Consider the following 9,772-nt stretch of genomic DNA (forward strand, 5'->3'; position numbering starts at 1 on the left):
TTGATGTAGTGGGTATTTTTGTGTGTTGGTGATAAAATTTGTAGATTTTAGCATTTTTAGCATTCTTAATGGAAATGCTCTAAGGGATTTACTAATGTGTACCTTTAGGATATGTATTAGTAATCCATTTTAGAAAACTTTTTATGCAAAAACGAAAAAACAATTCACTGTTTTGACAACTTTTTCAATTTCCCATAAAAACTTTAGACCCATACGTTAATAATAGTTTCAATAAATAACACTAAACATTTTATTGATAGTTTTATATTATTTATCAGATTTTTTTTCTATTAATTAATTATATTTTTGGTTTTATAGTATGATTAAAGTTTTGACTCACTATAAGTAATTAATGAAAATTTATGAGGGAAAAAAGGGAATTAGGATGCTTGTTTAAAAATCTCTCAGAAAAAGGATATACTATATAATAGATGTATGTTTGGCATAAGCTATATTCTATATCATAGCTTTAGAATTTCACTAGTTGGAATTCTATTCTATTTTTTTAATTATTTTTTTCTCAATTTTTTTTTAAAAAATATAAATCTCAGCTTTAAAAATATAATAATAACAAAACTAACTTTCTTAAAAATAAGCTAATTTTTAGTTTTCATTTGACATTGATTATAAGATAATTTTTTGCTCATTTTAGAGTCTCACACTATTTTTTGTCTCAGCGTTTTTTCAAATAATTTTAATTTCATCTTTTTGGAAATAATGATAATTTTTAGTTTTTTTTTTTTGGTCTTATATTATGCAAATAAGCTATCATAAATAAAGAATTTCCAAGCAGACAACTACAAGTATAAAAGTTACCAAAAATTATAACTTTAGTTAAATACTATACAAATAAGAATTTCCAAGCATACAACTTTAGAGAGGTTTTATTATTGTTACTATAAATACATAGGTTTTAAATTGCCTTTTACCAAAATCATTAACAAATTTACTTCTTCTTTTTTTTGTAGGTGAGATTTGATCTGAATCTATTATTTTACTATAATGGATTTTAATAACCACGAATTTTTATTATTATTAAAAGTTAGAATTTAAGAGAGATATTGAGATTTTACATCAAGGAGGAAAGTGTAATTTTGCTTTTTTTTTAAAAAAAATCTAAAAAATAAGAAGTACAATTTTTTATACATTATATTAGATTTAAATAACGTTTTTTTTTTTTTTTTTTTTTTGAGAAGAGATTTAAATAAGTTGATTGATGACAATTTTGGCGTTAGTGATTGGACCATTACCCATTGATCATGATCATGATCATGAATGCAGCACAAAGCGGGTGATGTTGATATCCCATATACGACGTACGTGCCATGGCCTATCAATTTCCATGGTTACTATAAAGCCACACCTCCCTAGCAGGCAAACCCCACACTGATTTTGCCTAAACGTGAGTTGAGAGAGTCTTAACTTCTTTTAGAGCTGTGGATATGGCTGGGAAACTCATGAAAGCAGTGCAGTACAATGGCTATGGCAAAGGACCTGATGGCTTACAGGTCATTCTATTTCAAGTATTTTATTACTTTTTTTTTTTTTTATTGAATTAAAGTAATTGGTGGATTCCGGTTAGTGGGTTTGAATTAGTTTACATTAAAAATCGATTGGTATTTTTGGATTACGATAAAGAAAAATTGTCATAAAGTAGAACTAAGAAGTTGAAATTTTACTATATCTTAAAAAAAAAAAATTGGTTTTTTAGTGATACTTTGTTAGTGCGTACGTGTGGGAGGGTCAAGACGAAACCAAAAGTTATATAGTTTTGAATTAGATAGATTCGTGGAATCATAATTGAATTTGGGTGGAGACCCAGTTGATAATTTTGTGAGATTCAGGCTGAAGAAAGGGCTTCATGTTCATTGTGTTTGTTTTCCTTTTAATTGTACATAAGGGTTGTTTGTTGGAGAATGAAAATGGTTTTTGTTATTTTTCTTAAATTTTAAGGATTTGGCTGTCATTCCTTTTGACTTATGGCATCTAATTCATGATAATTGCTCTTATGTCAAGATATCAATTAGTTTTGAGTGTAGGCAAGATTCAAACTCAGTAGGCTAATTAGTTTTGGTTTACTTAATTGAGTATATGGAATATGTATAGAAGGTTGTACCTAGTGCAAAAAACTCAATTATGTGTACAAAAATCTTATTGAAGTAGAAGGCTAGATGGGTAATGGGTTATAGCTTCAGCATACATGATTCTTTGTGAAGATAGACAGTGAGAAAATCACTTGTAGTACCATGGAAAACCAAAATGTCTGCATTTGAATATCAGGACCTTCTATTATGTAATTGTTTGATTTGCTAGAATATTCAAATCTTCAAATTATTTCGAGTTGATTTGAAGTTTTAGATCAGTTTTTAGGTTGTTTAGCCAATTAGGTGAATTGTCTTTTGCACTTTACTACTTGATTTACAAAACAATAAAGCCAGTGACAATTTGACATGACCTTATTAAGATCACATGACTACTTCAACTGAATCTTTTGTGAATTTCATGCTTGTTTGCAGCATGTTGAAGTACCGATTCCCACTCCCAAAAATGATGAGGTTTTGTTGAAATTGGAAGCAGCAAGTCTAAATCCATTTGACTGGAAAGTTCAGAAAGGCATGCTGAGGCCTTTTCTTCCTCGCAAGTTCCCTCACATACCTGGTAAATCAGTGTGCTTTTGCTCCAATCCCTGACACCCACACCCACCCCCAAAACCCCACAAAGGTCATACCCAATGCACAAAATTCCCATTTTTTCTGGGTTTGGTTGCAATAATGATTTTTTTTAGACAATCTTTTACCTGGGAGATGTATGTGAGTGACCTCTTTGCATTTCAGAATCTTATATAATTGGGTCTTGAAGTTGCTTGTATATGCATGCAAAACTAATGAAATAGAAAACAGAAAGAAGGTGGGGGAAAGGAGGAATAATAAAATTAATACCAACAAATTATTTTTTGAATTATTGGTATAATTTGGGTTTTGCAAACTTTTGAAAACCTTTTATTCTTAGCTAAAAAATTTTCTTGTCGGAACTTGGAACAGCTTCTGATGTGGCAGGAGAGGTTGTGGAGGTTGGACCAGGAGTGACAAATTTCAAAGCTGGTGATAAAGTTGTAGCTGTGGTTAACCCAATGGTAAGTGGTTGTATATATCTTTTGGATTGTTTTCCTGTTAGCTTAGGCACTTCTACTTTTGGATAAAGGATAAAGTTGCCTTTCAGTTTACGAGAACCATGGTTCCTCTTGAGCTCATGCATTATATTTCTAAAACTTCCTGCAGTGTATTGTTTCTCCATTGTAGTGTAGAGTGTAGACTTGAGCTCATGCATGGTTGAATACTTCTACATAAGTTATTTAAACATTTTAATATTTTTGCTGTACTAGAAACTTAACCACACATCTTGTCAAACTAGCACAGTTTCATCATATGTGACACTTTGGCTCAGATCTTTGCCTTAAGGGTGTGCACATGTTAACATGCCTTTTATTTTCATGGCAAAACTGTAGATTTCCTTGTCTTAATTTATACATTCTTAAATGTTTGTACTCGGTGATTGCAAGCAATGCTATCAAAACCAGACTGGACTGATTGGTCGAATCAATGAGCATCCCAGCCAAATATGGAGTTTGATTTTTCAGCCTTTTTTCTTTCACGAAAGTGGACTAAACTTTACGCCACTTGAACCAGCAAGCTTCAAAGTAGCCTGGTGTAAACAAGGACAAGGTTAACTGAGTATGAAGAGGAGGGGAACAAGTTATGAAGTCATTAGAGCTTAATGGTTTTCTATGTGTTAGTGCTAAAGTGACATGAAGAATAAACTTTTGCACAATCTGATCTTAAAGAACCCCCTTTTTATGGAAAAATTATTATTAAGAAACTTCTCAATATTCTCCACATATTTTCTAAGTATTTGATTTTCGGATATGTGTGGTGTGCATTAGACACAGAGCTGGCTTCTTCCAAGAGAACCTAGTATGGGAGGTACTAGATATGGTCATTAGGCTTGAGTGTGCTATTTTATCTAAACCAATTTTAGGTTTCCTCAGTTTATGAACCTGCTGATATAGGATGTGTCATCTATAGTATGTCATGCATTAACTTTCTAAATTTCTACTATCTTAATGTCTGTATGGTTTGTGTAATGTAAATGAATGACAGAATGGCGGTGGACTAGCAGAGTTTGCTGTGACCAAGGAGAACATTACAGTTGCAAGACCATCTAAACTTTCGGCAGACAAAGTAGTAGGCTTGCCAATTGCAGGTTTGACGGCTCACCAGGCTATAACACAATCAGCTGGTGTCAAGCTTGATGGAAGTGGAAAGAAGAAGACAAATATTCTGATAACTGCTGCTTCTGGTGGTGTGGGTCACTATGCGGTTCAACTGGCCAAGCTTGGCAATACGCATGTGACAGCCACTTGTGGTGCTCGCAACATTGAACTTGTCAAGAAATTAGGTGCTGATGAGGTTCTTGACTACAAGACCCCAGATGGGGCAACTCTGAGAAGCCCCTCTGGCATAAAATATGACGCAGTTATTCACTGTGCAACAGGCATTCCTTGGTCTATTTTTGAGCCTAATTTGAGCCCAAATGGGAAGGTAGTTGATATTACTCCTGGCCCTAGTGCCCTGGTGACTTTTGCCCTGAAGAAACTTACATTGTCCAAGAAGCAATTGGTGCCACTAATAGTAATTCCCAAGAGTGAGAACCTCCAATATCTTGTTAACTTGGTCAAGGAAGGGAAGCTCAAGACAATAATTGACTCAAAATATCCCCTGGGCAAGGCCAAAGATGCTTGGGCTAAGAGTATTGAAGGCCATGCAACTGGGAAGATCATTGTGGAGCCTTAGGTAAATGTAATATCTTGTAAATGCATCTCAGGATGTTTGGTTTTACATTGTAATTAAGTTCCTTCGATCTGATTCTGCAAAATGATGATGTTTAGGTTATATGTTCTTGCTGTGGCTTTGGTCATGTTTGTTATTTAATACAGAATCTCTCACATCTGTCTCACTGGGACAGTGGGAGTGTGGGACCTTGGCTTGTCAATACAAACACAGAATTGAAACACAAAAGTAGTAGTTGGCAACAATTGTAGAGAAGGATCCTGCTAAATCATGTAGCAATTGGAAACCTTTTAAAATACTATAGATCATAAATAAATAGCTCTCCAACGGTCTATGCACTCAGTCTTGAAAAGTGAGGCTAAATTATAATATGCTCTAAAACAAAACAAACAAACAAAAAATCGAAATTTAACAACTTTTTTTCATATATGTTGGAAACTTTGTAAAGATATCAAGAATTCAAGATCATTTCTTACTTTGAAAAAGTGATTCTCAACGTCCACTCAAACAAAAACAATAACCTATGGGTTATTTTTGGTTCTCCATTCTTGCTTGGTGAGTATGGACTATTGAGTATATTGGGTATATCATTTTAAAAATCAGATTAGTCAAAAAACCGGTTCCTAGTTTTTATTGGTTGAAATGCCAATTTTTATGGTTTTTACCCTACTAATTAAGATTTGGTTTTCGATTGAACAGGTTAATTTGGTCTGATTTTTAAAATCATGTTTAATATAATATAGTTGGGCTCAAACTCATTAACTAAAATTTTTAGGTTAAATCAAATGGGACTCTTTAGCACTTGTAGCTGTAGAGCTAAATAGCTATATTGCTATTTTAGCTCCGCTATTTAGCTCCACCAAAACACCAAAAAGAGCATGCAGTAGTGGAGCTATACTTATAATTTTTAGCTCAATTGCTACAGTGCACATGTATAAATAGATGTGCACTATAGCTGAGAGCTAAACAAAAAAAAAAACAATTTTTTACTCCTCAGTCGGATTAAAATATTATTTTTTCTTTCTTTTAATCTGCTCCAAATTGCAAATGAGTCCGGCTTCCCTTCTTTCTTCCTCCACTTTCTTCATCTTCTCTCTTCTTCCTCAACCACCAGCCCGATCTCAGCCCAGTCGCCAGCCCAACTCCAACCCATCCCCGGCGCCGACCCATCTCGCTGATCTCCCCACCTGGGTTTCTCTGGATTTCGTGGGTTTCATTCGTCAATCCAAGCTTTCGGTTTCATCATTGAAGCCATCGCTGCCTTCCTCCACCCATTGCTTTGGTTTTTCGTCGATCCAAGCTTTGAGTTTTTTTTTTTTTTTTTTTTTTTTTTTTTTTTTTGCATTGCGTGAATTTGATTGTTGTGGTGTGGGTGTTGCCTGGTGGGTCGGGTGGGTGTGGGCTTGGTTGATTTTTTTTCTTCTTTGTTATGAGTTGTGGTGGTGGTGGTGGTGGTTGTGGTTGTGGTTGTGTGTGTGTGTGGGGATGTGATTGATGTTTATTGTAGAGTATATATTATTTTATTGTAGTGGATATATTATTTTATTGTGATATTTATATTATTTTATTGTATTGAAATCTAAAATAGATCCACTGCTATAGCATGTGTATAAGTAAAATAGATAAAGTAACTTTTTGTGAATCTAAATTGTTAAATTTTTAACTTCACTGCTATCGATGCTTTTATAAAAAAAATCAAATGGGACTCTTTTTATTGGGAAGGCAAACGCCTTGAAGTGAAGAGCTATCCATCTCAATTCTCAACCACTTTTATAAATATCGGACAAATCAATTTTTAGTTTGGGACATTAATCCACGAAGTAAGTGGGCCAACTTGTAAGGGCCTTGAATACTCCTCATTAATTGTCTGTGAATCTAATCTACAATTGTCCATAAAACTTTAGGGCCCTCCATCCTAACAGCATGTCTGTCTTAGTAGTTTGTACTTTTGTACCATTATAGATTATCCATATATAGGAGGATGATTTTTATTTATTTATTTATTATTAAATGGTCAGAAATGATTACATTACTATGCAGTCCAGGTTGCTTTAAACAAGTTTGGTGGTGGATGATTGGTCTATTAGATCTTTTCAGAAACTCAAAACCTTAGAATCGTGACTGATTAGAATTAAGTTCAGTTTGACAATCTTGTAATATTATTTATGCTAATCCATGGGGTAAAAAAATTCTATTATATAAGTCTTTATTTTGGGTTCAAAAGAACAAAGTTCATTTGAAATATTTTTTTTTAAAAAAAATTAAAATTAAAAAATTCGGCTATTTGTTTAGATGAAAGAGGAGGAGAGAGGAGTATTGGGAAGGGGAGGGGTAGGGTTTAATGAGCATTAATTAGGTTTTCTTGAGGGGAATCCCTTATAACCACTTTTTTTTTTTTTTTGGCGAAAAACTCATTTTCATCCCTACATTTTCACTCGATTCTCACTTTGATCCCTATCTTTCATTTTCACCACTTTTAGTCCCTAAAATAAAAAAAAACGATCTCGTTTTTGTCCCTACCGTCAGTGCCCTAACGGCAAAGTCCTAGATGGCATACGAAACACCCTATAAGCTGACGTGGCACTGATGTGGCGATCAAAATACTATTAAAAAATATTATTTGGTATTTTTATATGCCACGTCAGCATTTTAATTTTTTATAAAAAGCCATGTCAGACAATTTAAACCAAAAAAGAAAATAAATTAAAAAAAACTTAAATATTTTTTTTCTTGATTCAAATGGTTAATTTCTCCATTTAAAAAATCCATAAGAATTAAATTAGCATAAAAATTATATTTTGAAGAAACAAATGTTTTAAAAATAGAACTTGAATCTCTCTCTTAGTCCTCTTTCTATAATTTGAATCTCTCACACACTATCTCTCTCTAGGCCGGATCTTGGAGCTTCTTTCCAAGCTTCATTCATGGCCAACCACCAAGCTCAACCACTTCTCACTGGTCATTGTCCAACTATTGTTGCTTGGCAGTAGTCATCTTTCTCTTAACTCAGTTCGACTCGATCAATCTCCTTTCTTGTCAAACCCTTATCAGAGTTCCAACCCACCGCTAGGCTATTATGTTTAGTTGGTTTTAGAATTTTTTGGATTTGGCGAAAAACCCGGTAAGCTATCTCTCCGATGAGATCTGGGTCTCTAGATTTTCTCTCTCTAATCTAATCTGGGTCTCCTTGGATTCTTTCTCTCTTTGATCTAATTTGGTTTTGCAAATTTAGTTTTAAGTCAAATTTGTTCTTATTTCTGATTTTGTTTGTAAAAACCAGATGAACCCCAAAATTTTAAAACCCAAATAAATTGATTCATTGGTGAATAAATAGCGAAGTTGTAAATTGTATGAGTGGGCATCTGGGTTTGTTTGAAACTTGTATGAGTGGGTATTTGGGTTTGTTTGAGACTTGTGTGACTAAGTTTGTTCAGATTTGGGTATCCTTGCTCTTGTTCTGGGTTTGTTTTTGTTTTTGTTTTTTTGGAGAGAACAAGGAGTTATTTGTTTTTATGGGTTTTTTTGTGTGTTTGTTTCTGAATAAAAATTTTGGGTTTATGGGTTTGTTAGAGATTGAATTGGTTACTGGGTTTGTGGGTTTATTTCTTCGATTTATTTATGATTTGGTTTGGTTTCTTGGATTTATTTCTTGTTTTTCTAGATTTGATGGAGTAGATTTGGTTGCTGAATTTGGATTGGGGTTTGCTGGAGATTGGTTTGTTTCATGGATTTAGGAAGAACACGAAGAACATCTTCAATTCTTACAAAAAAATAATGAAAGTAAAAAAAAATAATAATAGTAATAAAATTTAAGTTTTGTTTTTAATTTTTTTTTCTTTTTTGGTTTAAATTGTTTGACCTAAATTTTTATAAAAAATTAAAATGCTGACGTGACAGATAAAAATGCTAAATAATATTTTTTAATAATATTTTAATCGTCACATCAGTGCCACGTCAGCTAATAGGGTGTTCCGTCTACCACCTAAGACTTTGCTGTTAGGGCACTGATGGTAGGGACAAAAACGAGATCGCTTTTTTGATTTTATGGACTAAAATCAGTGAAAATAAAAATAGGGACTAAAGCGAGAATCGCATGAAAATGTAGGGCTGAAAATGAGTTTTCTGTCTTTTTTTTTTTTTTTTTTGATTCCCCAAAATTGGAGGAATTTTGAGGAAGAGTAGAGAGAGGGTTTCCACTTACATTAAAATTATTTAAAAAGTAAAATATAATACCACTGAAGTTTGGGCTAAACCAATATTTCCAAATTGTCGAATTTTCATAATTATGAGGTATAAATCTTTATGAATTTATCATAAAAACAAGAAGTTTACCGTAAGAAAAATAAAGCACTAAATTCTAATAAAACAATATAGCATTTTAATGAAAATTCATATGGCATTTTTTTTTATAAGTAAACAATTCATTAAAAAGCACAAGAGGGGCTTAATCCATGTACATGGAAAGTATACAAGAGTTACACCAACAATTAAGATCTAAAATTACAACAATCAACCATCTAAGAAAATTGACAAAGAAAATAGTTCTGAAACATTCCTCTAAAATAAAGGTTTGAAGAATAAAAGCTTCAGGTATAAAACAGATATTTCACACCCTTCAATACTCCTAGCATTTCTTTCTCTCCAAATGCACCACATAAGACTATGAGGGATTGCCCTCCAAATCTCTATACTATTGATGTTGACCAAACTGGCCCGACCAACTTGCTTAAAGCACAACTACACCATAAGGTTTGAATAAAAACAGAGGTGGAAGCTTAGGAAGAAGGAAGTTGGCAGAGCAAAATAGGAGTAAATTTTCAGGAAGGAGGCGGCATTTCGTTGTTGCTAAGCTTAGAGAGAGAGACCTAAAGAGAGGCTGAGCTAAAGAGAAATAGCAGCCGTTTAGAGTTTTATCAGAGGGAGAG

At 33.2% G+C, this 9,772-nt stretch overlaps 1 protein-coding gene across 1 annotated transcript; it reads left to right on the forward strand.

Annotated features, from left to right (window-relative positions):
- Positions 1 to 1,231: 1,231 nt before the first annotated feature.
- Positions 1,232 to 5,092, forward strand: LOC115959716 (chloroplast envelope quinone oxidoreductase homolog). Its single transcript, XM_031078234.1, has 4 exons — positions 1,232 to 1,508; positions 2,517 to 2,658; positions 3,042 to 3,133; positions 4,158 to 5,092. The coding sequence occupies exons 1-4, from the start codon at positions 1,443 to 1,445 to the stop codon at positions 4,848 to 4,850; spliced, it is 993 nt and encodes a 330-aa protein (XP_030934094.1). The 5' UTR covers positions 1,232 to 1,442; the 3' UTR covers positions 4,851 to 5,092.
- Positions 5,093 to 9,772: the final 4,680 nt, after the last annotated feature.

Source organism: Quercus lobata, chromosome 9 (genome assembly GCF_001633185.2).
Source record: "Quercus lobata isolate SW786 chromosome 9, ValleyOak3.0 Primary Assembly, whole genome shotgun sequence".
In the NCBI taxonomy this organism is placed as follows: domain Eukaryota; kingdom Viridiplantae; phylum Streptophyta; class Magnoliopsida; order Fagales; family Fagaceae; genus Quercus; species Quercus lobata.

What these genes read in the sequence shown, in the direction of transcription:
- LOC115959716 (XM_031078234.1), top strand. Translation starts at nt 1,443, where the DNA reads ATGGCTGGGAAACTCATGAAAGCAGTGCAGTACAATGGCTATGGCAAA. An exon ending in AAGGACCTGATGGCTTACAG is followed by an intron (nt 1,509 to 2,516) that starts GTCATTCTATTT and finishes GCTTGTTTGCAG; the next exon opens with CATGTTGAAGTACCGATTCC. An exon ending in TAGCTGTGGTTAACCCAATG is followed by an intron (nt 3,134 to 4,157) that starts GTAAGTGGTTGT and finishes AATGAATGACAG; the next exon opens with AATGGCGGTGGACTAGCAGA.